Here is a 27,671-nt window from a genome sequence, read left to right as displayed (position 1 = left end):
CGCTCCGGGCCCCTCCCCACACGGCACCTCGGGGCTCCCATTGCAGACGCCGGGCGGGGCCGACCCCTCGCGGCCGCCGCCGCCGCCCCTGCAGCATTACCTGGAGAGACCCGTCCTGCGCATCCAACACTACCAGACCGTCCTCAAGGTGAGCGGCGCGGGGACCCGGTCGGGGCGGGGACCAGACGGGCAGGGGCACCAGGCGGCCGGCGGGGAGACGGGAGAGCGGCTTCCCCCGGCCCCCGCCGTCTCGGCGGCGTGGACCAGGCACCCGCTGCGGGTGGTCCGCTGTGCTAGGTGCTCGGGTGCTCCAGAAGGAACCCGGTACCTCGTCCCCTGCCCCGCGGGAGCACCCGCTCTACGCCCCTCCCACTTCCAAGGGAGGCCGGTCCGGGGCCCTCGCCGCAAGAGGGGGTCGTGGGCCCCCGGTCCCCGGGAGGGGCCCCCGGGACTGCCGTGGCCCCCAGGGAGGGCCGGGGGCGGGGTGGGGAGCCCGCGTCCGCCCCACCCCGGCCCACCGCCGCCCTTCCCAGGAGCTGATCCGGAACAAGGCGAGGAACGGGCAGAACTGCGCCCTGCTGGAGCAGGCCTACGCCGTGGTCTCGGCCCTCTCGCAGAGAGCCGAGAACAGCCTGCACGTGTCGCTCATGGAGAACTACCCCGGCACCCTGGAGGCCCTGGGAGAGCCCATTCGCCAGGTTGCTCCGTCGGGCCCGGGCCGGTGGGGGCGGGGGCGGTCCCGGGCTCGCCGTCCAACCCAGGGGGCATTCGAGTCGGCCCGGGTGAAGACGGGGTGGCCGAAGAAATCCGTCCTCAACGGAGGCAGTGGGGCCTAGTGGGTGAGGCCTGAGGCTGGGGGCATCCCGAGACCCAGTTTGGAGCCCCAACCCGCCCCTGGACCTCTCTGGGCCTCAGTTTCCTCCTACCCCTGCCCTCCCGCCCTCTCAAAATGGAAGCTGGGGTGTCGGGGAGGACGAGCGACGGGGACCGTCGCCCCATCCGACGCTCCCCAACGGCCAGCGGCCAACCAGCTCTCTGCCCGGGCACCGGGGCGGGATACCCGCTTCCATAAAGGCCCAGGGCGGGAACTCCGCTCTCCCCAGGCCCCGGCTCGAATGGCCCCGTACTGTGCACGCGTGGACTCGCCCGGTTGGATCAGTTGGATCCGTCCCCCTCCCCCTCACCGGCGGCGGCTCCTCGCCCGCTCGCCCAGAGCCGCGAGCGTCCTCTGTGTCCCGTCCCCTCCCGCAGGGCCAGTTCATCGTGTGGGAGGGGGCGCCGGGGGCCAGGATGCCCTGGAAAGGACACAAGCGGCACGTCTTCCTCTTCCCCAACCACCTGGTCATCTGCAAGCCCAAGCGCGACTCCAAGACCGACGCCTACGGCTACGTCTTCCGAAACATGATGAAGGTGCCCGGCCGCGCGCCCGCCCCCGCCTCCGCGCCCTCTGCCTCCCGCCCTCCCCAGCCCACGCCGCTCCTCTGACTCACCCTCCCCGCGCCCCCGGCCCCCGGCCTGGCCCGCCTCACCCCTCACCTCGGGCTGGCCCCTGGCACAGTAGGTTGCCCATCGATCCCTGGGGATGAGCGTCAGGGGCCTGTTCTCCCCTGCTCACCCAGCCCATACGTGGCAGCGAGAAAGCGGGCGCGAGAGCGGCCGTTTCGCCCCGGGGGTCACCCCGTCCATCCGTCCGGCCCCTCGGCCCCCTCCCACGACCACACGTCCCCCCGGTGCAGCTCCGTGGGGGCGGGGCAGCACCCGAGCCCTCCGGAGAAACAGATGGGGGGAACCCCCTCTCCCGCCCGTCCCGGAAGTCCTGCCCGGCTCTCGCCGAGGGCTCCCGCGCTGGCACTCGGGCCCGTCCCTCCCGGTCCCTGCCCGAGCGGGGCCGGGTGATAGACGCCCCGGCGTCCGGGCCCCCGAGAGCCGACTCCCGTTTCCCCCCCCCCCCCCCCCCCGCAGCTCAGCAACGTGGACGTGAACGACCAGGTGGAGGGGGACGACCGGGCCTTCGAGGTCTGGCACGAGCGGGACGACTCGGTCCGCAAGTACCTGCTGCAGGCGCGCACGCTCATCGTCAAGAACTCCTGGGTGAAGGAGATCTGCGGCATCCAGCAGCGTCTGGCGCTGCCCGTCTGGAGTGAGCGCGGGGGGGCCGCCCCGGGGGGCTGGGGGGGCAACCGGCAACCCCCGCCCCGGCCGCGGGGTCCCCTCTCTCGGGGTGGGCCGGGCGGGGAAGAGTCTCTTGGCCCGCCCGTTCCCGTCTCGGGCCGAACTGGCCGACGGCGGCGGCCCGGCACCGACCCTGTGCGGGGGGCAGGGGCACCGTGGCCCCCATCCGAGGGACCCCTTGCAAGCATTTCCACAGCCGGAAGAGCGACGCAAAATGAGATCCGGAAAGTCAGGTCCGAGGCCCGCTCCTTAGCGTTCAGTCCAGCGCTGTGCCCCCAGCGGGTGCTCAATAAGCAACCCGTCCATCAGTAGCCAGTGTCATCCAGGAGGAACAGGGGCTCCTACGGCCTTGGGAAAAGAGGACGATGGATGAGCGCTTCCTCTCGGGTGTCATCCCTGCCTCTCCCTCAGGCTACAGAGGTCACAGGCCCGCCTCGGGCCAAGCCCGGCCGGGTGACAGGCAGGCTGGGGCAGGGCGTGACCTTGTCTGACCCGGTTCCCCCCCTCCCCCCACCCCCGGGCCCCGGGGAAATGGTGATCTCCCCCTTCCCCTCCCCCGTCTTGCCCCAGGGGCCCCGGACTTCGAGGAAGAGCTGGCCGACTGCACGGCCGAGTTGGGCGAGACGGTCAAGCTGGCCTGCCGGGTGACTGGGACCCCGAAGCCCATCATCAGCTGGTACAAAGGTAGGAGCCGGGGCCGGGCCCGCTCACCCTCGGGGGCCGGCGGTCCCGACCCCCACGACCCCCACCGAGGCCCGGCGCGCCTGCCCCCGCTCGCCGCGGCCGTTTGGCCCGGGACCCCCTCCCCTTCCCTCGCCGCCCACTCCGTGGCCCACCTCCTCGGCCCTCCCCGAGCGACGGGCACGTGGCCCGGCTCTCTCCCCTCCCGCAGACGGGAAGCCCGTGGAGGTGGACCCTCACCACATCGTCATCGAGGACCCGGACGGCTCCTGCACCCTGATCCTCGACAACCTGGCGGGCGTGGACTCGGGCCAGTACATGTGCTTCGCGGCCAGCGCGGCCGGCAACGCCAGCTCCCTCGGGAAGATCCTCGTCCAAGGTCGGGCATCGCCGCCGCGGCCGGGAAGGGGGCCGGACGGCCCCGGGGTACCCCTCGCTGGTCCAGACGGGCTCTCGGCCCCCCGGGGCCGAGGCAGGCAGAGGCCTCCCGACCAACTTTGCCCAACCCTCCCCACCCCCAGCCACCCCCTGCCCAGCGGGCCCCGGGAGCAGGTCCAGACTTAGTGGTCAGGAAGGCCCGCCTCGTACCTGACCCACCTCTCTCCCGCTGCCCCAGCCGCCCGGGTCCCTCTGATCCGCAGGGAGGCAGTCACCCCCAGCCCTCGCCCCATCCCACCCGACGCGGGTGCCCCCCGTCGCTCACGGCTGCCCCTCCTTGGCTTTCAGTACCCCCGAGGTTCGTGCACCAGCTCCGCAACGCCCTGCTGGTGGAGGGGGAGGACGCGCAGTTCACCTGTACCGTCGAGGGAGCCCCCGTCCCCCAGATCCGGTCAGTGACGGGGACTCCTCCCGAGCCAAAGCTGGGGGCGCCACCCATCCAGCGCCCTCTCAGCCCGCCAGCTCCTCGAGGGCCGCGACCACGGGTCCCGGTCCCTTTCGTAAACCGCCCGCCCCCGGCCCCCGCACCTGCTAGACTAGACTGACGGCTCGCCACGGGCGGGGAAGGGGTCTGCCGACTCTGTTGAACTGTCCTGTCCTCTCTGCGTACAGTAGGCGCTCAGTAAACGCCGCTGGTGGATCGATTGCTCCGTGAGCCCCATGGAGGCAGGACCTAGAGATCCAAAAGGCCCTTTATCTTTCCTTTTCTTTTTATCAGTATTTGTCAGGTGCTTTACAGGTATTTGTCAAGTGCTTACTGGGTCCCAGGTCCCGTTCTAAACGCTGGGGTAGATACAACGTAATCAGGTTGGACACGGTCCGTGTCCCACCTGGGGCTCAAACTCTTAAACCCCATTTTACAGATGAGGTCAATGAGCCCCAGAGACGTGAAGTGACTTGTCCAAGACGCGGGATTAGAACACAGATCCTTCTGACTCCCAGGCCCGGGCTGTATCCACTAGGCCACACTGCTTCTAAGTCGGCTTCTCTGACAGGTTGGCGCCCGACCCCCCCCCACCCCCCACCAGTCAGAGGGGGTGGTCCGCCATCCAGCCGGCCCTGGACGAAGCAGGAATGGTGACCCCGTGCTCCCGCCTACCAATCAGTAGAGGACGTGCTGAGGGCCTACCGTGACCCCAGCACTGAATTGGGAAGCACGAGAAGCAGCGTGGCTCAGTGGAAAGAGCACGGGCTCTGGAGTCGGAGGTCACGGGTTCGAATCCCTGCTCCGCCACTCGTCAGCTGTGTGACTGCGGGCGAGTCACTTAACTTCTCTGTGCCTCCGTCACCTCATCTGTGAAAGGGGGATTAAGACCGTGAGCCCCACGTGGGACAACCCGATTCCCCCGCGTCTACCCCGGCGCTTAGAACGGTGCTCGGCACGTAGTAAGCGCTTAACGGATACCGACGTTATTATTATCAACCGGGGGCCGGAAGGGGAACCACAGAGTTGACAGACACGGCCCCCGCCCTCACCGGGCCGACAGCGGGACACCGGGCTGAGCGCCGAGGGGAGAACAGTAGAGTCAGTAGACACAGCTCCCGCCCTCGTGGAGCTGACGGTCTAGCTGGGGGAATCAGGGCCCCAGAGTAAAAGTACAGGCTGGGGGAGGACAGGGTGGGGAGGCGTCCCGAGGAGTTACCGAGTGGGGAGCGTGAGGCAGGTGCTCCCCGGGGGTAAGGGGGGGCGGGGGCCCGGGCACACCGGGGTGCGATGGCGGAGGAGGGCCGACGAGGCCGAAGAGGCAGTGGGTTGGGAGGATAGGGCGGGCACCCGGCCTCACGGGCCTCCCCGCAGGTGGTACAAGGACGGGGCCTTGCTGACCGAGAGCACCAAGCACCAGGCGTTCAGTGAACCGCGGAGCGGCGTGGCGGTGCTGGTGGTCACCGAGGCGGCCGAGGCCGACCTGGGGCGCTACGAGTGTGAGGTGAGCGACCCGGGCCTCCCGTGCTCCGAGGGGGTAGGCTCGCCGACGGCCGCGGGCGTCCCGGGAGTTCCCGATGTTCCCGACGCCCAGAGTCCCAATCTGGGGGTGGGAGAAGGGCTCCCGGGATCAGCTGGCCGGTCAGAGGAGCCGTCACCGGGCCTCCCCTCGTCCCTCGCTCTGTGCTCCCTGTCCCACGGGGGCAACCCGCACTCCTAGTTAGCGTTAGCAGCAGCAGGGTGTCCTTAGCGCCCATTCGGGGCCGAGCGCTCTACCATACCCGGGGGGAGTAGTGACAGGGAGAGACAGGTGCAGGCAGGGGCTCAGATCCCGACCGGGAGTTGGAAGAGTTGGCCCGGCCCCGCTACCTCAAGCTCTCCGGCCTCTCCGGCTCCCGCCAGCACCCGCTGGTCCGCTCCAGGGCCGGAGGAGGGGCAGCGAAGGGTCCGCGGGGCAGGGTGGCCGCTTGGGAGACGCCCTCCGGGACGGTGTGGATTTCAGCCAGCCGACCGACCCCCATCTCGAATCAAACCCCGAGGGCACTCACGGGCACTCGGGAGGGGGTCGGGGGGCCGGGTCAGGGTCATCCCCCTGTAATCCGGTCTCAGTTCTGGGCCGGGGGCCACAGCCAGTCTCTTCCGGTGTCCTTAGGAAGCCATCGTGTTACCCGCGGTAGGCGCGTTGCCCGTTGGGTAACGCGTATGCCTGGTGCCGCCGGGCGGGCCGGGAGATGTGCGGTGTTCTCGGCCGGGGGCTGGGGGGCGGGGGGCCGGGGCCCGGAGGCTGACCGCCCCGGCGCCGTTCCCCGCAGCTGGTGAACAGGCTCGGGTCGGCCCGGAGCGGAGCGGAGCTGTGCAGGCAGGGCGCGGTGCTGCCGGCCCAGGAGAGGAGGGGAGACCGGCGGGCCGTCACCGTAGAAGGTAGGAGTCCCCCCCCCCCCCCCCACCGCCCCCTGCTCCCGAGGTCCACGGCCACCGGGTCTGCCTGATCTGTGCCGGCGGCCCGCCCGGGGTGGACGCCGGTTGGGTTGGCATCGTGCGGCCCGGGGCAGCCAAGGGACTGGTCATCCCCGCACGGGGCCCGGAGGCTTGGGGTCACGCAGCTCCACGGACGCCTAGGGCCCGACTAAGGGGGCTTCTGGGAGGAGGTGGTATATCGAGGGACACCGCTGGTCTCTAAACTCCGCCCTTCCCCGCCAGGGTGAGGATCCTGGGAGTTGGAGGGTAGTGGGTTCGGAAACCGCGGCAGGAAAGATCACCCCTGCCACGGGGGGCCGGGCGGGCGGCGAGAGCTTCGGGGAGATCCAGGGAGGGCCGAGGGCGGGGGATGGTCCACGGTGGGTCACTGAAAGAGAGTCGGGGGTGTCGGACCATGCGTACCGGGCCTCGGGGGGAGCGTCGGGGTGTCGGTTGGTCCGTGCTGGGTCCTCGCGGGGAACCGGGGGTCGGATGGTCCGCGCTCGGTCACCGGAGAACAGTCAGGGTGTCGGACGGGCTGTTGGAGCCAGAACTCTAGGCTGGTCGGACGACAAGGCCGACCCTGAAATGGCAGCGTCGATAGTCCGATGATCTTCAGTTCTTTCCACCACACTCCGTCCTCAGCGTGCCCACTGGGATGGCTTCCTCCTTGCCCTTCTACCCTGTTCTGCTGTCACAAGACAGGCAGGCAGGCAGACGCAGGCCAGGGGGCAAGACGGGCCGGGAGACGGGACGGACGTTCCTGCAAAGGCGGAAGGGGCAAGAGGCCCCCCACTCTAGGGGGGGGAGTAGTCATGGGCGTAAACCGGGTAGGGAACGGGGAGAACACGGTCGCGGAACAGGGCCGGAGAACCCGGGAAGGGAGCACCGAGCACGTGGTTGTCAAGAGATTCGGTCGAACTGATGGGTGGATCTGCCTGGGGACTGTCGGTGGGGTGTCTGGTGGAGGATTCCGGGTCAGGGAGAAGAGCCCGGGCCAGTCGGGCCCAAGCTCCCGGATGGGTACTGAGCGCCCCTCGGGGGCAGGGTCCCGCCCACCCGGAGCGGCCGCCCTGTAGCGAACGTCGGGCCGCCTCTGGTCGGTAAATTCCTCTCCCGCCGGCAGAACCGTGCCACGGACGGTCCTCGGGGTGGAAACTGAGGCGTGACCTGGGGGCCTCCGGCCCGGGGCCGGTTCCCCGGTGCCCGGAGCGGTGCGGCCGCAGCGAGCGGCGACAGTCCGGGGCCGCGTTGGAGCCCGAGACCTTCGGGCGTCTCACCCCGACCCCGGCACCGCCGCCGCTCCCCGGGGCCCGGGGGGGGGGCGGGGTCCGTGCGGCCCGAGCCGTCCCGGCCGGCCACCGGTGGGTGGAACGGTGGGCCGCTCGGGGGGAGGGCGTACGGGGCCGGGGGCTGAGAACGGTTTCACCCGCGTGGGGGCGGGGAGGGGCCTGCGCCGTCCATCTCGGGGGTCCCCACCGATGTCGCGCGCCGTCCCGGCCACCCTCCGGCCGTCGTCGCGCGCTCGCCGGGCCTTCCTCTCCTGAGCTCCGACGGAGCTGTGGGGGGCGCCGGGGGGGGACCGGGGAGACCCCCGATCCCTCAAGGTGGGCGCCGGGCGTCCTCGGGCCTCAGAACCTCCGGAGAGGGCCGGAGAGGGCCGAGATCAGAGGCGTGGACCCAACCGAGGGCACGTGCTCTGAGTCCCTGGTGCCTGTCCCCAAGTGGGGCCGTTATGCCACCCTGCCCTTAAGGGCCCGACAGGGTTTCTAGACATCTCCGTTCTCGGGCGAGCGGGCCGGGGCTTGGAGGCGGCGGGTCGTGGTGGTGGCGGGGGGCGGGAGGGGGGTGTCGTGGGTGGGTGTGTGTATGCGTGTGGTGGGGGGAGGTGATCCCTGTTGCTTTGGGAGCTCCGCCAACTGCACGCGAGGCCCGTGCCAGCCTAAAGCTTCCCGCCACTCCTCCGCGGCAGCTGTGGGTGCGACAGTGGGGGTGCCCTGGGCTTGACCCCGCCCCGGTCCTCCCCGCCCGGCCCCCGGGCGGGTGGGCCCACTTGCTGCCCCGCAGATGCCGGCCAGACCGCCTAACCGAGTGAAGCGTAATAAGTGAGACAGCGTGGCTCAGTGGAAAGAGCCCGGGCTTGGGAGTCAGAGGTCGTGGGTTCTTATCCCGGCCCCGCCCCTTGCCAGCTGTGTGACTTGGGGCGAGTCACTTAACTCCTCGGGGCTTCAGCGACCTCACGTGTAAAATGGGGATTAAAATTGTGAGCCCCACGTGGGTCCTCCCAGCGCTCAGAACAGTGCTTTGCACATAGGGAGCGCTTAGCAAATATCACCATTATTATTATTATCATAACCAGCCAAGAGCCCCCCAGGCCCGCGGCTGGCCCTTCCCCGTTTCCGCGCCATTGCTGGCGGCGCCCTGCCCTCGTGCTTGCCGAGCCCGGGGCCGGGCGGGCGGACCGCGGTCGCGGCGTGGGGCTGGCCGGGAGCTGCCCGGCACGGGCCGGACCGGACCGTCCTCCTCTGGCCCACCGCGCCCACCCCAGGCTGCCCCAAGAACGCTAAAACGCGATTTCAAATTGGACGGAGGTGGGGGGGGCACCGGTCGTGTGTCTCAGAGAGCGCCAACGGCGTGACCGGCCCGGGGTCGATCCCAGCTCAGCCTGCCCGCCGTGGACGCCCGGCGCAGAGCCCGGCTCGGCACATCCGCCCCTTCAGCGCTTCATGTGCCGGCACCCGCCGAACGGGTGGCCCGCCTACGTCTCCCTGTGCGCGTACGCTTGCTTACGTCTGTGTATGTAGGCACGATGCACCTACGCTCTGTCCGCTTCTCCCAGCTCCTCCTCCCATGATGATGATGGCGGCAAGTGGTGATCTTCCTCGTTCCCCTCTGGGCCCCAGCTCCTCCCCCTCAGTGACCCCAGTACAGCTCTCCGCTCCCTGGGGCCAGGGCGGACCCCCCCACCCACTCCCCGAGGGCGGAGGGAGAACCCGCAGGCCAGGCCGTGGGCCCGGGGGAAGCGGCGGGCGCCGACGAGAGCCCGCGGACTCCCCCTCCAAGGTTCCCGGGCCCGAGCCCAGCCCGTCCCCGGCGTGGCCGTAACCCCCGCTGTTCCTACTGTTTCCTTTGTAGTCACCGAGCAAGACACTAAGGTGCCCAAGAAAACCATCATCATGTAAGTGCTGGCCCGGCCCCCGCTGAACCCGTGTGCTGTGCCCCGCTGCTCCCGCATGGCCGGTAACCAGTCTGCCGTGTGCTTTGCTCGCCTGCCCGCTGCCTGCTCTGCCCACGCTCGCGCCCCCCGCCCCCCACCCCGCCCAGGGTCCCCGGAGGGCTTCGGTCTGCCCTCCGCCGCCGTCTTTCTCCCTGTCGTCCCGGGAGGTCTCGGGCAGCCCTCTGACCTCAGACCTAAGGGTGGCGGCCGACTCGGGTCACCCCCGAGGACCGAGGCCCGGCCAGCGTCCGTGGGTGCGGGTTCCGGCCGGCCAGGCGGCGGGGAGGTGGGTCTCCTCCCGCCCCCGCCCGGCTTTCCCGGGGTGGCCCGCGTCAGCGGCGTGGTTCTCCCCTGGAGGCCCGCTGCGGGCCGCGGGGGGGCCACGAGGGCACGGGTCAAGCGCCCCGGCGCCGATCGGCCCAACGTGGTGTGTCGTCCCCCCCCCCCCCCGGCCCGCAGTGGGAGCCGCGGTTGGGGGCCTGATCTTACGCTCTTGTGGGTGAGGGAGACTCCCCTTTCCCCGGTCCCATCTGGTGGGACTGGTGGGGTGGGGTGGGGGTTGGGGGGCTGGTCTGGGAAATGGGGATTTCGGGCCAAGGGGGGAATTCACAGATTCCCGGTCGGGGTGGCAAGGGGGCACGAGGGTGAAAGCCACCGGGGACTCGGCGTGCCCTGGCCTGGACAGCCCCGACCAGCGGGGAGACCTGGAGGGCCCGCAGGTGGGCGGCATCCGGCGGGCTGCCCGAGAAACCGTGCGGCCCCCGGGGCGTCGCAAGGCCCGGGTCACCCCGGCTCGGTTACCTCACTGCTCTGTCCTTCGGCTTCCCCTTGAGAGGCGGGGCCCGGGTCCGACCCGGAGGCCTTGCGTCAACCCGGGCGCTTACCGCATTATTTAGCGCACGGTAAGCGCCGAACGGAGCCCACGGTTTTAATTCCGGTCTCTGCCGCCAAACCCTGGACAGGCGCAGGCACAGGCGCGGCCGGCGGCGGCCCCGGGCTTGGCCCGGAAAGGTCATCGGCAGACCGGAGCTGGACCCTTTCCCTCGGGGGCCTCTCAGGGCAGGAAATGAGGCTTCCAGGCTCCCGGGCTGGGCCACTGGACCTCCCGGGCAGCTCGCCAGGCCCAGTGACTCACCCCTGTCCTTGCAGTCACCCAGGGTGGAGCCGACATTAGAAAACTCAAGGCCCGCGGCTCCGAGGTGGGTGCCGCCCTCCCCCCCCCCCCCCCCCCGCCGGCCCTGCCATCGCACAGGGTTCCGGGGAGCTCCCTGGGCCGCCCCACTCCCCTCGTCCCCAGGCCACGCTGGGTACACGGTGCGGGCCCGGGCTGCGGCAGACACTCCGAGGGGGTGTCCGGCCCCCCGAGACTGGCCCCGGACCCACCCCACGGTCTCGGGCGGGGCGGGGGAGGTCCCCGCTCGGGAGCGTTGGGGATCAACCCGAGCTGAGCTCCCCAGGGCCGTGGTGCTGCTGCCATCTTCACCGGGGGTCTTAACCGTCTAATTCGGGCACGTGTGGGTAGGCGTGTGCGTGTGTGCGGGCTCGCGAACGCGCCCCGGAGGCTGACGCTCACCAGACTAACCCTGTAGCGCGGGGCTGGGGGGCGAGCGGCCGGGGGGGAGGGGCCCCACCTCCGGCCCCACCCCAAGACGCGTCCCCTCCCGCCCCCCCACGTTCTCACCGCCAGAGAGGAGACCGTCACCACGGTGGTGAAGAGCCAGAGGGGAAGGCGGCGACCCTCGCCGGGCAAGTCTCCCTCCCGCTCCCCGAGGCCCGGCCCGCCCCCGTCGGCCCTCCGCTGCCCGCCCGGGGCTCGGCAGCCAAGCCCGAGACCCGAGCCCACGAGGGAGGCCGTGGTGCCCACGGTCCTGGTCACGCCGGTCGGGGAGCCCCAGGGCGTGGCGCCCGGGGCCCGGCAGACGCCCCGGTGGGTGGAAGTTGAGGAGATCATCGAGCTTCGAGTGAGCAAGTCCCCGGCCGGGTCCCGGAGCGCCTCGCCGTCCCGGCCGGAGAGGGACGGTCTGGGCTCGGGCGTGGTCACGCCCGCCGGGGCCCGGCGACCGCCCGAGGGGGACCCCAACACCAACAATTCTAACAACAAGCTGGTGGGCCCCGGCGCCTGGCCCCCGGCCCCCGAGGGCCTCGCTGACCTCGACGGGAAGCTGGGAGAAGCCCCGGTGGACGACCCCGAGCCGGGGTGTCCCGCCACCGGCCTGGGCCCGCCCCTGGTCTTCCAGTTCGAGGTGGGCAGCGTCCGCCCGACCCCGGCGGGCCCCGGGACGGGTCCCGAGCCGGGAGAGGAGGAAGGCGGCGCCGGGGAGTCTTGTGGTCCGGGATGGCCAGAAGTGGAGCGGGAAGACGGCCCAGCGGCGGAAGAGGGCGGCGAGAGTGAGGCGGCCGGGCCCCCGGGTCACCGCGACCCCAAGATCCTGACGCACGGCGACGGCCAGGCGCTCACGCTGGCCGACCTCGAGGATTACGTCCCCGGCGAGGGGGAGACCTTCGGCCGCGGGGACGGGGCGGCCGCCGCCGCCGTTCCCGAGGACCGGCCCCGTGAGATCTCCGTGCTGCAGACCGAGGTGAACGAGGCCGCCGTCGGACGGCCCGTCTTGCTCAACGTGGGGCGGCCGAGGCCCCGGCCGGCCCCGACGGGCCGCCCCGGCCGGCCCCTCACCGGAGCCGCGTTCCCGGCGGAGGCCGGGGGGCCGGGCCACGTCTCCATCCGTGTGAGCGGCCCGGGCCCCGGGGCGGGCCCGGCGGTCCAGACCCAGCTGTCCTTCCGCACCGGGGTCCGGCGCCCGGCGGACAGCGGCCGAACCAGCTTCAAGACAGAACTCTCCACCCAGACGGTCGGCTACGGGACGGTCGGCGAGACGGTCACCGTGCAACTCGACCCTGACGAGAGAGGCCCCGCCCAAAACTGAGGGCCGCAAGGGGCCACGGACGGACCAGGCGGGACGAAACAGGGCAGCGGAGGCGGGGACGGCGCACGTCATTCCGGGCCGGGCCGGGCCGGGCCGGGGAAGGGACCTCCCGGGCCCAGGGGAGCCGAGGGGGCAGCAGCCAGTGGAGGGCCTCGGTCTGACCCCTTGGGACCTCAGCACCTCGCCTGTCCCTTGGGGACCAGCTTACCCATCTCCCCGGTACCCGCCCCCCAGACCTCCTCCATCGAGACACCCCGGAGCCATCCAGATGCTTGCCCGGCCCCCACCACGGACCGATCCCCGCTCCGGGACGGCGTTCCCAGCTGGCCATCGAACCGTCGGGGAGAAAGCACCGCAGACATACCGAATCCCCTCTTCTCCTATGGCCACCGACCGGGTCACCCTGTGACGAGATGGCCGCTTCCGCCCGTGGGCTCTGTGTGTGTGTGTGTGTGTGTGTGTGTGTGTGTGTATCTCCCCACACTTGCGTACGTGCGTCCGACCCAGCTGGACAGCAGCTAGCCTGCCGCGGTCAGAGTCGGGCTACGGTATCTGTGGTGAACTTGGGTCTGGTGGCCCCCGTCCCCCCTCTCCCACCGGCGTCGGGACTGCCGAGCCCAGCTGGGAAGCGGGGTCCGGGCCCACCTGCCCGGCGCGTGGGGGCGGCTGGGGGCGCGGGCCCGGCGGGCCCAGAGCGGGTAGGGGTTGGGGCCGGCGGCGACTCCTGACGGCGGGGAGGCGGGCGGGGACGACGACGGGGAGGTGGGAGACGCGCCGTGCGGTCCCGCTGCCGGAGGCCCCGGCCCGCGTTTCCGAACGGGCCGGAGGCCGCGGGCGACGGGGCGGGGAAGGGGGCGGCATAGGCTATGGCGGCGGCGGCCGGGGCGGGAGGGCAGAGGGAGAGAGACAGAGACTCCGTAGCGAGGACGTGCGCCGAGATGTTGGTTCCCGTTCCAATAAACGCCTTGGTCCGTGGTCTCCCGCCTGCGCCTGCTCCTTCCCGTGCTCCCTCCCCCGCAGAGCAACCGGCGGCCTCGGGGACTGGGCGGGGGGGGGTCGGCGCGGCCGTTGAACGGGCCGGCCCCCCCTCCCCCGATCCTCCCCAAACCAAAAGCCCCTCCGGCTGGGGTGGGGGCTTGCCCGGTGACGGACCTGAACCGCAGCGAGAAGGATTTAAAGCCGCTCCCTGCAGTCTCCCATCCCTGCTGCGGACGGGGTGCTGAGCCTCCCCCATCCTGGCCTCGTTCGCCTCCCGGCGCCCCGTGCTCCGAAGGGCTTCTGTCCATCCTACCTCCCTCACCCTTGTCTGCCCCCGCCTAGATGTCCCATTCCAACCTTCCGTCGATCCGTCGGCGGCCCGTCCCGACTGCACGCTTGTGGGAGACGCTCTGGCCCCGGGCGCTTGGGAGACACCGGCGGAGTCGGTAGAAGGGCTCCGGCGGCCTCAAGGCCCCGACAGCCCTGAGGGGGGCGGGAGGGGGGACTAGGGGCTGGGGGAGGGGGACGCCGTCCCCGCAAAGCCCCGGCCGGCTCCGGCCGGGCCGGGAGAAGCCGCCCGAGTCGCCCACGTTTCGTTCGGGTCCGTGTCGTCCGACACTGCTCCCGGACCGCCGTCCCATCCCCGCCTCCCGCGCCCCCCCCAGACACGGGCGGTTCCCAGCGGGCCTCGGTTACGGTCCCCAGGGTCACGCGGCTACCCGAGGGGCTGGGAACGGATCGGGCCGGAGGGGGCCGGAGGGCGGTGGCGGCGGCTGGGGGCTGGGAGCGGGTTCCGCCTCTTGACGTGGAAGAGACCGCAGGGTTGGGGTGGGGGCCGGGCGGGGGGGAGCAAAGAGGCAGTGGGAGGAAGGGGGGGTGGAGGGAGAAGAAGAGAAGGGGGGGGCGTGAGGTTGGCGACCCCTCCCCAACCCCCGCCGGCACCGGCCTCGCGACCCCGGTCCAGGTTGGGCCGCCCGGGGTGGAGCCCCCACGGCTTCTGGGAGTCGGCAGGGGCCGGGGGTCTCGGACTGTGGCCGGGCTCGGAGGGGCTTCGGGGACCCTGGCCTCCCTCAAGGCCAGGTCCCATTACTGGTAAGGGCCCGGGGGGCGGGACTCGGGCCGAGCACAGAGCGGCCTGGGAGTCGCGTCCCTGGAGGCGGGGGTGGCGCTAAGACTGGAGAGGCGGTCTCCGCGGGGGTGGGCGGAAGGCCCGCTTAGCGTCCCGCCGGCCATCCCCTCCTCGCCCAGTGGCCGCCGGCCAGAAGGCCTCTGCCCCGGCCCGACGCGTGGCCCGCCCGAGGCGGCACTTATCCTGCGGCGGGGAGGATCTCCGTGGAGTCATCCCCACTCCCCGAACCGCACCGTGCGCAATCGGGGTCCGCCCGAGGGCAGCGAACAGAGCCACGGCAGACACCCCGTGGGCCCCATTTCGCCAGCCCTTGCCGGGTCGTGAGCTCTGCTCTCGCCAAACGCCCCGACGGCTAAGACGGGGCCGCGGCGGCAGAAGGGCCGAAGAGCGTCACGTCCCCTCTTTCCCCCCAACCCCCCCCCCCCTGACTGCCACCGCCGTCCCCAGGGTCCCGACGCGTTTCGGGAAAGCCGAACGGTGACCGGGACAGCCGAGGGGGTCAAGGCGGGCCCGAGCACGGGCGAGGCCGCGTGGGGCGAGGCGGGATCCGTGGTCTGGGATTCGGGGTTCTCGGCTGTTCCCTGGCAGCCGTCCTCACTCACCAGCGTGCCTCGACCTCAGCGCCCTGACGCTCTGTCAGGTTCCCCCGGGGGGTCCTGGGCTTTTCCGCCAGGGCGGGTCCCCTCCCACTGGCCTCCCTCCTCAGCAAAGAGCCGCAACTCTCAGCTCTCCCCTTCTCCCGGCCCTGGCCGGCCCAGCCTACCCGCCTGCTCCGGCCTGAAACGGCCCTTAATGATAATAATGATGATGACTGTGGTACTCGCCAAGTGCTTACCGTGTGCCAAGCACTGTCCCGAGCTCTGGGACAGACACAAGGTAGCTACCAGATCGGGTTGGACAGAGTCCCTGTCCCACATGGGGCTCAAACTCTTAATCCCCATTTTGCAGATGAGGTAACTGAAGCCCAGAGAAGTTAAGTGACTTGGCCGAGGTCATACAGAAGACAGGCGGAGGAGCCGGGATTAGAATCCAGGTCCTTCTGACGCCTGAGGCCCGTGGTCTAGCCACTAAGCAACGGTGCTTTGGACGGGAAGAATCGCAGGACCCAAAGCCCAGGTTGGGGGTCGGGGGTGCCGGGGGAGAGACAATTTCACACCTCACTTCCTGGAGGGCCGCGACCGCCCAGTCTCCAAACCGCTTCCCGCGTGGAGGCGGGGGGGTGGCCTGAGCGGCCCCCGCCCCACCCCAGCCCAATGAGCCTTCGGCCCCTCAGACCCCGTGGATCCTTCAGGCAGGGACGGCTCCGTCTCGGGCAGGGCTGGGCGGGCGCCGGGGGGTCTCCGTGGACGTATTTCCCCCGGCCCTCCCGGCGCCGCCCTGACAGGACCCCCTCCGTGTTCTCCGCCAGGAGAGGCGCCGTCCGGCTCGGGCCGGGGCCCGGGCGAGGACGGGACCACCGGGACGCAGAAGGAGGCGGCGACGGCGGACGCCAAGACCCAGGAGCGCGTCGTCCCCATCCGGTAAGGACCGGCGGCGCCGGGGCGGGAGGGGACTTCGGAGCGCCGGGGTCCGGGCCTGGGGGGACCGGGGTGTCCGCGGGGGGCCCCCGCCACCCACTCCCCCAGCTCCTCCCGCCCGGCGACGCTCTGTGAAAAATCTCCCCGGTTAGGAGGCCTAGGCCTCCCCTTGGGCCCGCTGCTGACAGCACCGACACCACCGCTCCCGTCGCCGCTGCTTGGCCTTCCCCGGCCGTCCTCGGACGCCGGCGCCCTAAACAGCCGGCCCGGGGCGGGGGGGGCCGGGGAGGCAGGACAGGGCCGGTGGGGAGAAGGGGGAGGCACCGGACGGTTGAGGCAGGGCCCGAGGGGACAGCCCCGCGGGCTGCCGATCGGGGTGGGGGAGGGGGTGGTCCAGTCTGTCCTCCAGCCCCAGAGGGTTCACCCCCCCGAGGCAGGCGGCCCGCCTCAGTTTCTCCCCGTTCCCACCCCGCACTGCTGGGATGACCGCGCCACGCGTCTCCTTGCGCAGGGTGCGAGGGGTGGCTCAGGCCGCTCGGAACGAGGCCGAGGTGATCTGGGATATCCAGAGCCAAGTGTACGTGGAGACGGTGCAGAGGACCCGCCTGTTTCCGGCGGCCGGAGGACCCAGCCCGGGCGAGGCCCGCGACTCCCGCCCCACGCCGCCCGCCTGGCTGGACCCCGAGGGAGGGGGTGAGGGAGGATCGGGCACCTCCTCGGCCTCCCTTGCCCCAGCTTCCCGGGACCACCGCCTCTCGCCTCTCACAGGTCTGCTCGGGGGCCGGGCTGAGCCTCGCAGCGGGGGGAGCGCCCCACAGCCCGGCACAGAACCTGGGTCTCAGGCAGGGTACCGGTCCAAAGTTCCGCCCAGCCGGGTCCCGAGGCGGCACCATCATCCCCGGCCATGCGCCCCTCTCCCCGACCACCCCCCACCCCCGGCCCTGTGGCTCTTGGGAAACACAAGGAGGGGCCCCTGGCACTCCCCGAGGCAAGGGTGACCCCGAACGCTCACACAGCCTGGGATGAAAGCGGTCAGTGCCACAGGGCGGTCCCGGCCCTAGGTGCGCCAGGCCGGGCCGACCTCCCCGACGCTAACCGAGACGTGCTCAGCGAGGCCCTGTGCCGGCGTAGCCTGGCGCGGGGTCTGCCGTGCCAACCTGCCCCCTCTCTCCCCGGCCAGTCCCTCCCTACGTGCAGGTGACCATCGAGGACCTGAAGGCCCGCGCCGGGGAGCCGGCCACATTCCGGACGGTCATCGAGGGGAACCCCCAGCCGACGGTGGCCTGGTTCAAGGTGGGGGCAGAAGCCGCCCCCCGGGAGAGTCCTCTCCCAGAGCAACGGGCCGGAGGACGGACCCCAGGGGGTTCCAAACCCCAAGCAGCCCTGGCCCGGGGGGCTCCCATCCGGCCCCAGTCCCGGCCCCGCCTCCTCTCCTCCTAAACCGGAGGCTCCTTGGGGGGGGGGGGGGGTGGCGGCGGCCGGGGTCCCACGGTGATGCGTGAGAGTCCTCGGTCGGCGGCCGGCCACCGTGGGGCGAGGTCCGGGCCCCGCCCAGAGAGGTGGAGCGGCTCACCCACGATCACACAGCCCGGCGGGTCGACCGGCCCCCCCGGCCCCGAGCCTCCCGCCGCACCGGCTTTGGGTGTTCGGAGACGTCCCTGGCGCGGCTGGCCCCGGGTTCGGGTCCCAGGGCTGAAATAACCCAGGAGTCAGGAGCCCGGGGCCTGCCGCCTGACCTCGGGCAAGTCCCACCCCCTACTCAGGGCCTTCGCTTCCTCTTCTGGACGTTCATTCATTCATTCAATAGTATTTATTGAGCGCTTACTATGTGCAGAGCACTGTACTAAGCGCTTGGGATGAACAAGTCGGCAACAGATAGAGACGGTCCCTGCCGTTTGACGGGCTTACGGTCTGATCGGGGGAGACGGACGGACGAGAACGATGGCGATAAACAGCGTCGAGGGGAAGAACATCTCGTAAAAACGATGGCGACTAAATAGAATCGAGGCGATGTACAATTCATTAACAAAATAAATAGGGTAACGAAAATATATACAGTCGGGCGGACGAGTACGGTGCCGTGGGGATGGGAAGGGAGAGGTGGAGGAGCAGAGGGAAAAGGGGAAAATGAGGCTCTAGCTGCGGAGAGGTAAAGGGGGGATGGCAGAGGGAGTAGAGGGGGAAGAGGAGCTCGGTCTGGGAACGCCTCTTGGAGGAGGTGATTTTTAAGTAGGGTTTCGAAGAGGGAAAGAGAATCGGTTTGGCGGAGGTGAGGAGGGAGGGCGTTCCGGGACCGCGGGAGGACGCGACCCGGGGGTCGACGGCGGGATGGGCGAGACCGAGGGACGGCGAGGAGGCGGGCGGCGGAGGAGCGGAGCGTGCGGGGTGGGCGGTAGAGAGAGAGAAGGGAGGAGAGGTAGGAAGGGGCGAGGTGACGGAGAGCCTCGAAGCCTAGAGTGAGGAGTTTTTGTTCGGAGCGGAGGTCGACGGGCAACCACTGGAGTCGTTTAAGAAGGGGAGTGACAGGCCCAGATCGTCTCTGCGGGAAGATGAGCCGGGCAGCGGAGTGAAGAATAGACCGGAGCGGGGCGAGAGAGGAGGAAGGGAGGTCGGAGAGAAGGCCGACACGGTAGTCTAGCCGGGATATAACGAGAGCCCGTAATAGTAAGGTAACCGTTCGGGTGGAGAGGAGAGGGCGGATCTTGGCGATATCGTAGAGGTGAAACCGGCAGGTCTCGGTAACGGATAGGACGCGTGGGGTGAACGAGAGGGACGAGTCAAGGATGACACCGAGATCGCGGGCCCGAGAGACGGGAAGGACGGTCGTGCCATCCACGGTGATAGAGAAGTCTGGGAGAGGACCGGGTTTGGGAGGGAAGATGAGGAGCTCGGTCTCGCTCGTGTTGAGTTTTAGGTGGCGGGCCGACATCCAGGCGGAGACGTCCCGGAGGCGGGAGGAGATGCGAGCCCGAAGGGAGGGGGAGAGGACAGGGGCGGAGATGTAGATCCGCGTGTCATCTGCGTAGAGATGGTAGTCGAAGCCGTGAGAGCGGATGAGTTCACCGAGGGAGTGAGTGTAAACGGAGAACAGAAGAGGGCCGAGAACTGACCCTTGAGGAACTCCAACAGTTAAAGGAAAACAGTTAAAGGATGTTGAGGAACAGAGTCCCGTTCTCCCTCCCTCCCTCCCAGCGCTGTTTCTGAAAGCGCGTTTCCTGTCACCTCCCGTCTGCTTCAGGACAACGATCTGCTGACGGACAGTGCCAGGGCACTCCAGAAGAAGGAGGGCCTCGTCTACACTCTCACCCTGAGCGGTGTCACCCCACAAGACAGCGGCGTCTACACCTGCCTGGCCAGAAACTCGGGCGGCGAGGTGGCCTGCAAAGCGGAACTGTTGGTCCATGGGGGTGAGAAGACGGGTGGACCCCCAGGTGGGTCCCCACCCTGCCTCTCCTAGACCAGGAGAGACAGCCCCCATTTTGCTCCAGGCCCTCGCCTCCAGGGGCCTCTAGGGGCCTCAGGGCCGGCACAGCAGGCTTTCCGTAGTCGGGGGTCGGGGGTGGGGGGGGGTTCCTCCCCGAGTGCAACTCCCCCTTCCATCTCGTTTGCTCCAGGAGAACCCGGCCCGGGGGCCGGGCAGCAGAGTTCCCGGAGGAAGCTCCATTCCTTTTACGAAGTCCAGGAGGAGATCGGCAGGTGAGGGGGCTCGGGGAGGCCGGGCGGGGGAAGGGGACCCACGGCGGCGAGCGCGGGCCCTCCCGACCGTCCCGGCCGGACTGACGGCGCCGGGTCCGGGGTCCAGGGGCGCGTTCGGCTTCGTGAGGCGAGTGACGCACAAGGGGAACGGGGTGGCCTGCGCGGCCAAGTTCCTCCCCCTGCGGAGCCGGACGCGGGACCAGGCCTACCGCGAGAGGGCCGTCCTCGCCCCCCTGGACCACCCTCGCATCACCCGCTTGCTGGATGACTTTGAGACCAAGAAGACCCTGGTTCTGATCCTGGAGCTGTATCCTGCCCTCCTGCCTTCCCGTCCACCCTCCCCCCGTCCCCGAACCCCGGGGCCGGGCTGGCGGTGGCAACCGGGGGGGCGGGGGGTGTCGGTGGGGGTGCCGGTCGGGTTTCTGGGCCGCTTTTCGAAGCGCTCGTCGCGGCGCCCCGCGCTCCGCAAAATGCTTTCACTGGCGGACGGCAGTGGCGAGGGTAGACTGAGTCGGGATGGGCGCTCGTGGTGGCCCGCCTGTCCTTGACTTCGTGCCAGCTGCTGCACCGAGGAGCTGCTGGACCGTCTGTTCCAGAAGAACGTGGTGACGGAAGCCGAGGTGAGCGACCCATCCCCGCTCCGGAGACGGCGCGTGGGGCTCCGGTCCTCCGGGGGACCGCGAGCCAGTGGCTCCTCTCCTTCCCCCACCCTGCCCGGACCTCGGCCTCCTCCCCTGCACGGTGGGATGAGACGGCCCCACCCTGGCCTCGTGCTTCCTTCCAGGTGAAAGTGTACATCAAGCAGATCTTGGAGGGGCTCCGGTACCTGCATGCCAACGCCGTCCTCCACCTGGACATCAAGGTACCTCCTCAGAGCCCAGGCCCCGGGAGCCGAGCCGGGGGTGGGGGACGTTGCTCGGGTGGAGGGAGCGGGGCGGGCGTCACCCCGAAATCCCAACCGGGCGCTCGGGAACGGGGTCCGGGTGCCCGAGGCCCGCCGGACGCGGGCACGGAGGCCTCTAACCCGCCCCCCCCGGTGCCCGGTCCCGTCCGGCCAGCCTCCGAACATCCTCATGGTGCACCCCGGCCGCGAGGACCTCAAGATCTGCGACTTCGGCTTGGCCCAGAAGGTCACGGGCCCCGAGCCGCAGTACAGCCAGTTCGGGGCTCCCGAGTTCGTCTCCCCGGAGATCGTCGCGCAGAACCCCGTGTCCGCTGCCTCCGACATCTGGTGAGGAGCCCCCCGAGGGGTGGACGGAGGGGCGCGGGGAGGCGGGGACGCGGCCCCCTCACGCGCCGGAAGCCATCGGCCGGGGAAAGCGGGAGGAAGGCCTCCCAGGCCGCTATCCTGGCAGCGGGACCTATTTCATACTTAAGACCCACCGAGCGGGACCCCCAAACCCGAGCAGGGTGGAGGTTAAAGTCCGGCCGAGGGACTCCTTGGAGAGCTGCCAGTCCGTCAGGGAGACAGGGCACACAGAAAACAACACACGTATACCCACATCCCGTGCCGGGCGCCCGGTCGGGGTGGGGAGGGAGAGGGAGCGGGATGGGACACGGTCCCGATCCCCGCTCCCGTGGGGAGGCCCGGCGGGCGGGGAGCCGGAGCGCGGCCCATCCTCCAGCCAGCGGACCGGAGAAGGGCTGCGGACGGGACTGCGGGCTCCACCCCGGAGGGGTTGGCGTGGGCGGGCGTCCCGGCCGGCGCCGTGAGGGGCCTGCGCTCACTGACTCCCGTTGCGCTTCCCCACAGGGCCGTCGGTGCCATCGCCTACCTAAGGTAACCGGGCCAGTTCCCGTCCGCCCTCGTCCGTCACCTCACCGGCCCCGGCCACTGCCCCGCCCACCCTAGTCCCCCCCTTAACGCCCACCGTGGTCACGGCCGCCCCCGAACGTAGACGAGCTTGTGTGCTCCCAGAGCGACGCTTGGACTTCAGAGACCTCACTCGGTCCCCCTCCACCTCTGGGGAGGCGGGGACTATTCGGCCCATTTTACCGATGAAGAAACCGAGGCAGCACGGTCTCCTGAAGAGGGTCCGTTCTGGGAGTCTGCCCGGGCAGGGGAGGGTGGGCTGGGGGCTTCTGAGGCCCCACGGGAGGGACCGCCAATGCCCGCGCCTAAAGAGAAGCAACGGGAGCTGGCCGTCCCCCGGGCGGGGAGCGGGGTGCGCCCCGCTCTGCCTCCCTCCCCCGCTTCCCCGCTGGAGCCCTGGGGCGGCGTGGGGTCAGCAGCGCCTCCCTGTCCTCTGTCCGGCCGGTCCAGCCTGACCTGCACATCGCCGTTCGCCGGGGAGAGTGACCGGGCCACCCTGCTGAACGTGCGGCAGGGGAAGATCTCCTGGGCCGGCCCGAGTGCCGCCCACCTGAGCCCAGCCGCCAAGGACTTCCTCCGAGGGATCTTCCGCCTGGTGCCCCGGTGAGTGTGCCCGCGGACGGAGAGCTCCCCTCTCCTTCCCGGAAGCTTGGGGGCGGCTGGTGGGGGGGGGGGCGGGAGGTCTTCCCACCCCTACTCCCCCAATCCCCACTTGCTGCCCGAACCCTCCGCCCCCGAACCGGGCCGTGGCCGCCCCTCCGCCCGGCCCCAGTAACCCGGACGCCGCCCCCCACTCCGGCGGCGTTGGCGTCTCGGCCCTCCCGGGCCTCCCTTGGTTGGCAGGTGACCCGGTCACCCGGTGCGGGGACGATGGGGGGGTCTCTGATTTGATTGGCAGGGAGAGACCCGATGCTGCCCAGTGCATTGCCCACCCGTGGTTTGCAGTGAGTCATTTCACTTGCCTTCTCCCCTTACCCCCGCCCAGAGCAGGGCGCCATGTGCGGGGCGGGGGGGGGGGTTGGTCCTCGGAGCGGTTCGGTTCGGAAGCCCCAGGTGGGGGACCCCAACGATGAGCCGCGACGTCTCCTCCTCCCGGGGCGCGGGCCGGGCCGGGTGGGCGGCGGGGGTCCCGGTCTCGCGCCACAGGGTCCGCGGAGGTGGGGTGGGGCGGGGCTTCACGGCCGGGATGGGGTTCGGCCCTCCAGGAGAACGTCCCCGCGGAAGAGGCCCGCTTCATCGACACCAAGCAGCTCAAGTTCACCGTGGCCCGCAGCCGGTGGCAGGTGAGGGGCCCGCCCCTCGTTTCCGCCGGGAGCCCCCTCTCTCCGCTGGCCCGCGCGCCCGCCCCGTTCCCCGGGGGCCCGGGCCGTGGTTTCACCCCCGGCCGCTCTCCCTCCAGCGCTCCCTGATGAGCTACAAGTCCGTCCTGGTCATGAGGTCCATCCCCGAGCTCCTGCAGGGAGCCCCCGACAGCCCGTCCCTGGGGGTCTCGCGCCACCTGGTCCGAGAGGACAGCCGCTCCACCGGCAGCTCCCTGTCCGACGACGAGCTCGCCGGCTACGCCCGGGCCGGGGAGCCGCCCGCGTCGCCGGGACGGCCCTCGCCCCGCGGCGGCCCCCTCCGGGCCTCCCCGAGCCTCCCCGAGGAGCAGGCCGGGGCCCCGGAGGCGACCGCCGGCGAGGGAGCGGCCGGCCCGGCGGGGAGGGCCGCCGAGGGCGCCGAGGCCGGGGAGCACGGGGGCCCCCGCCCTCTCCCCTCGGGCTGCGTGCCCCGGGGCAGCGTCATCCAGAGCACCTTCTTCAGCGAGGCGGGCGAGAGCCCGGAGCGGGACTCGAGGCGGCACCTGGAGCGTGCCCGGCAGAGCCTGCTGCGGGGCCGGTACTCCCAAGGGACCCTGCGCGGCCTGCGGGAGCCTCTCCTCGAGCACCTCGAGATGGAGGCGGAGGAGGCCGGCGGCGGGGACGGCCGGAGAGGGGCCGGGGGCCAGGCCGGCGCGCTGACCAAGGCGCCCTCCTTCGAGTCGGCCCTCAGGCTGCCGGGGCCCCCCTCTCTCGGCCCCGGCCGCAGCCGCTCGCTCGATGACCACGAGCCACGGACCGCCGGCCCCTTCCCGGGGACGGACGGGCGGCGGGAGGGCGGGTCTCCGGCGGCCAAGCCCCCGCTTCCCGGGGCCTCGCCGAGCCGAGAAGCCCGAGGGGACCCCCGCCCTCAGGCAGCCTCGGGGTCGGGCCGGGCGGGCGGCCGGGCGGAGTCCAACCCGTTTCTGTCGCCGGGGGAGGGCCCCCGGGAGGGGGCCCGACCCCTAACCCCGACCCCGGCAGCCCCAGAGGGCAGCCGTACGGACCGGCCGCGGGACCGGTTCTCCCCCGAGCCCCGGGACGGGGGCGCCCCCCGGGCGGCCGAGACGCCGGCCGGCCCGGGCGCGGAACCGTGGCGCGAGGAGCGGACGGGCCTGCTCCGGGGCCCCGGCCTCTATGGGTCCGCCCGGCCGGAGGGCGGGCTCTTCATGGCCTCCATCCCGGAGGACTCTGGGGACGAAGCCCCCGGCGGCTCAAACCCTCTCCCCGGCCCCACGGCGGGGGCCGCCGGATCCCGGGCCGCGGTCCGGCCGGGGGAGCGCCCGGAGGGGCCCCGCAAGAGAGCCAACCCCTTCCTGCCCGGCGTTCTGCGGTCCTCCCCGCCCCAGTCCGGTTCGGCCCCCTCGGCCGCGCCGACGGGAGACGCGTCCGACAGCAAGAAGCCACGGCCGTCCGTGACCGGCGAGGCGGGGTCCTCCCTCCCGGGAGCCACCGCCCCCCCGGGCTCCCCGGGGTCCAGCTCTGAGCACGGCCACTCCGAAAGCGGCGCAGAGGCCACGCGGGGCGAGGCGGCGGCCCGGACGGACCCGAGGTGGCCGCCCGTCCTCCGGGCGGCATGGGGGAGCCGCCGCCCATCCGCGGCCCTCGGAGGCTACGTGCCGTGGGTGGCCGAGGCCAGGGCCGCCCAGGTGACGTTCGGCGGGGCGGCCTTGGGGGCCGGCCTCGGTGGCTCGGGAGAGTTCGCCTCGTGGGAGGACTTGGGCCGCGGCTCGGAGGTGTCCCTGGTGCACATCACAGACCTCTCGGGCCTCGCCCCGGCTGGCAGCTCCCCGGCCTCGGGCGACACCGAGTCGCTGGACATCTCCGAGGTGGACCCGGCCTACCTGAAGCTGTCCGACCTCTACGACATCAAGTACCTCCCCTTCGAGTTCCTCATCTACAGGAGGGTCCCCCGGGCCGCCGCCGGGGAGGGGCCGGAGGACGAGGGGGCCGAGCCCGACCCGTGGGAGACAGGCCCCGCGGCCCCCCGGGCCCCTCCGCGGCCCGCGGGTCCGGAGTCGGCCGAAGCCTCCGAGGCGGAGACGGCGGGAGAGGAGTCGGGGGCGGTCGGGGGCCCGGAGCCCGCCGAGCGGAGGAAGAGGAGGAGGCCCTCCCCGCCCGGGCTCCTCGGCTGCCCGGGGTGGTACGGGCCCCTGGACGAGGACGAGGACGAGGACGGGGCCCCCGGGGCCGGGCCTGGCCTGAAGGAGAAGGTGAAAGCATCCGTGGCCCACATCTCCAGGATCCTCAGAGGGCGGAGAGGAGGTAGGCGCGTCCCACCTGGGCCAGAGGGGCGGGCAGGGGAGCCAGTCGCCGGCCCTCGACGGCCCCCGCTGTTCCCTCCGGTGATTAACCCCCACCCCGCCCCGCCCCCAGTCCCCGGGCGGGACCCGGACCCCCGCCCACCCCACCCCACCCCTCCCCTCCCGGGAACATCAGCTGACTCTGGCGTCTCCGAAGCAGGTCCCGAGGGCGAGGCGGAGTCACGGCGGAAACGGGGGCTCGCGCCGCTCGGACTCTCTGGCCTCAAGAGCCAAGATCGAGGTGAGCGGTGGCCCGGGCCCGTCGCCCTGGGTCATCCCTCGAGTCCGCGCCCACGACCCGCCCGTCCCCGGCCCCCCGAGCTCCGGCCCCCGGTGGCCCCGCCCCGGGACCGGAACCGCTGACCCCGGACTGGTGGGCGGCGGGGTGGCACCCCCTCCCCTCCGGCCCCAGGTGGGTTTCTGCAGAGGACGGGGAAACGGCGGGAGGCGCGGACCAGCCACCGCCTCCTTCCGGGGGCCATCTGTTTCCCGGGGCCCCGTCCGCTCTGCAAGGTCCGCCGGGCAGGCCGACGGTCGGCTGGCATCGGACGCGGGGGCCCGGGATGCCCGTCGCGGCGGCTGCCCACTCCCTCTCCCGCCCCCGCGCCTACCGCTGGCTCTCTCTTCCAGCGCCGTCGTTCGTGAAGGAGCTCGGGGATGAGACGGTCGTGCTGGGCCAGTCCGTGACTCTGACCTGCCAAGTCTCCGCCCGCCCCGCCGCCCAGGCCCACTGGTTCAAAGGTGCCCACGCCAGAGCACCCACCGGGTGCAGACGGCAACGTCCTTCCGACTCGCCTGTTACTTTCCCACTCGCGCCCCCTCCCGCCCCGGCCGCCCCGCCCCCCCCCCCCCCCACCCCCCCGTTCCCCAGACGAGTCTTGCCGGGACCGAGACGGGCACCGAATACCGCCCCGCGATCCCATCGCCGGCGGCGCGCGCCAGGGCCCGTGGGGACGGCTTGGGGTTCGCCCCTCCTGGCGTAGGGCGGGAGCCCGGGCCCCACGTGTCACCGAGGCGGGACCGAGCCGCCGGGCGGCTCGCCCTCTGGTCGCCTGTGGGGCGACCAGAGGGACTGACCCGAGGCAGAGGCGAGATGAGCCGGGGAAGGGAATGAGGTCCCGTTGGCGGGGGGGCCTGGGTCGGGTGGGGCGGTCCGGGACCGCTCCGGGTGACGGGAGAGACGGCGACGGGTCCGAGAGGGCCGTCGGCACCCCCGGCCCGAGAGAAGGCCACGGGGAAGGCAGCCCCCGGTCGAGAGTTTAGCCGTCTGCCGCAGACGATCCACAACCCAGTCGGGCCCCGCCCCCTGGCCCGACAGTGACCCGACCTCCGACCCCTCCCCTCCCCAGACGGGACGCCCGTTCCGACGGGCGGCCGGGTCCTGATCTCATCCACGCTGAAGAACTTCCAGCTCCTGACCATCCTGGTGGTGGGCCCCGAAGACCTCGGGGTCTACACCTGCTCCGTGTCCAACGCCCTGGGATCGGCGTCCAGCACGGGTGTCGTGCGGCAGGCAGGCGAGTGTGCGGGGCGTTTGTGGGGTGGGCCCGGTCGGGGGCACCTCCCGGGTGAGGAGCCCCCCGCGCCCACGGTGTGCCGAGGCGGAGCTGGGGGAGGCGGGGGGTCCGGCGCCCCTTCCTGGCGGCGCCCCTGACCCGCTGCCCCGCCCGTCGACGACAGAGATCCCCGGCGCGCCCCCGCGGCCCGACGTGGGCGAGGTGCAGGAGCGCGGCGTGCTGCTCGTCTGGAAACCCGCCGAGTCCCACCCGCCGGTGACCTACATCGTGCAGTGCAGGGCCCAAGGTACCAGCCCGGGTGCCGTCACCCCCGCTCCTCCACACCCGAGTCTCCCAACCTCGGAGCCACCTTCAGCCCCACGGGGGGCTTCCGGGCGCCCACCCTGAGGGCTGACCTCCCTCCCACCCGCTCCCGGGCTATCGGTCAAATGGGGGACTACCTGGAAGGCCCCCCGCTGATCGCCTACCCGGGCCACACGGGACTCTGGCCGGCCCCCGCGGCTCGCCCCCCGGCCCTGCCCCCCGAGCGGCTCCCGGGCCCGTTTCCCCAGAGCCGGGGCGGACGCGGGAGGCGGGGGGGAGGTTTCCCCGGCGCGGGCGAGGTCGGCAGCCCGCCCGGGGACTTCAGGATCCGCTTCTCGCCCGCCGCCCAGGCGGGGAGTGGACCGCCCTGGCCTCCGACATCTCCGACTGCTGCTACCAGGCGGGCGGCCTCTCGCCGGGCGTGGCCTACGCCTTCCGGACGGCCTGCGTCAGCAAGGCCGGGATGGGCCCGTACAGCGGCGCGACGGATGAGGTCCTGATCGGGGAGTCCGACTGGCTGGGTGAGGCCCGTCCCCGGGGTCGCGGAGGAGGGACCCCGCCGGGGCCCTCCTGACTCCGCTCCAGGACTTTTGAGGCTGGTTGGCAGGAGGGCTCAGGATTTCCGGGGAAGAGGGGAGCCTGCCCCACCCCGGGGGGCCGGGGACAACGGGAGGGGAGGGGAGGAGGAAGAGGCCCGCCCCCTCCCCGTGCCACTGGATATCCCACCTCACGGCTCTCGGGGCCGAGACGGTCATCGTGGCTCCC

General features: G+C 71.7%; 2 protein-coding genes across 2 annotated transcripts in view; both read left to right on the top strand.

Annotated features, from left to right (window-relative positions):
• OBSCN (obscurin, cytoskeletal calmodulin and titin-interacting RhoGEF) overlaps positions 1-13,019 on the top strand; it is an 81,291-nt gene extending 68,272 nt beyond the window's left edge. The window contains exons 70-80 of the mRNA XM_029078229.2: positions 47-148; positions 534-698; positions 1,252-1,410; positions 1,963-2,140; positions 2,743-2,856; positions 3,065-3,232; positions 3,580-3,682; positions 5,090-5,219; positions 6,028-6,136; positions 9,308-9,350; positions 11,077-13,019. Coding sequence (XP_028934062.1) covers positions 47-148; positions 534-698; positions 1,252-1,410; positions 1,963-2,140; positions 2,743-2,856; positions 3,065-3,232; positions 3,580-3,682; positions 5,090-5,219; positions 6,028-6,136; positions 9,308-9,350; positions 11,077-12,313 — 2,508 coding nt within the window. The 3' untranslated portion in view covers positions 12,314-13,019. The remainder of the gene's footprint in view (positions 1-46; positions 149-533; positions 699-1,251; positions 1,411-1,962; positions 2,141-2,742; positions 2,857-3,064; positions 3,233-3,579; positions 3,683-5,089; positions 5,220-6,027; positions 6,137-9,307; positions 9,351-11,076) is intronic.
• A 232-nt stretch (positions 13,020-13,251) lies between these two features.
• LOC103167810 (obscurin-like) lies at positions 13,252-27,668 on the top strand. Its single transcript, XM_039913968.1, has 21 exons — positions 13,252-13,281; positions 14,868-15,060; positions 15,829-15,940; positions 16,449-16,630; positions 17,118-17,223; positions 19,130-19,368; positions 19,552-19,633; positions 19,740-19,940; positions 20,193-20,253; positions 20,418-20,495; positions 20,692-20,864; positions 21,387-21,413; positions 21,897-22,049; positions 22,345-22,390; positions 22,652-22,729; positions 22,846-25,048; positions 25,244-25,327; positions 25,717-25,827; positions 26,436-26,603; positions 26,767-26,889; positions 27,257-27,668. Exons 1-21 carry the CDS (start codon positions 13,252-13,254, stop codon positions 27,478-27,480), a joined length of 4,674 nt encoding a protein of 1,557 aa, XP_039769902.1. The 3' UTR covers positions 27,481-27,668.
• The last annotated feature ends 3 nt before the right edge of the window (positions 27,669-27,671 follow it).

The sequence above is a fragment of the Ornithorhynchus anatinus genome, chromosome 13 (assembly GCF_004115215.2).
Source record: "Ornithorhynchus anatinus isolate Pmale09 chromosome 13, mOrnAna1.pri.v4, whole genome shotgun sequence".
Taxonomy (NCBI): Eukaryota; Metazoa; Chordata; class Mammalia; order Monotremata; family Ornithorhynchidae; genus Ornithorhynchus; species Ornithorhynchus anatinus.
This window is presented reverse-complemented; position numbering and strand designations above follow the sequence as displayed.

Excerpts from the sequence above, each read along its gene's own strand:
- LOC103167810 (XM_039913968.1), top strand. The coding sequence starts at position 13,252 with ATGTTGGTTCCCGTTCCAATAAACGCCTTG. Across the intron at positions 19,634-19,739 it reads GTCCAGGAGGAGATCGGCAG|GGGCGCGTTCGGCTTCGTGA; the intron begins GTGAGGGGGCTC and ends TCCGGGGTCCAG. Across the intron at positions 26,890-27,256 it reads CGTGCAGTGCAGGGCCCAAG|GCGGGGAGTGGACCGCCCTG; the intron begins GTACCAGCCCGG and ends CCCGCCGCCCAG.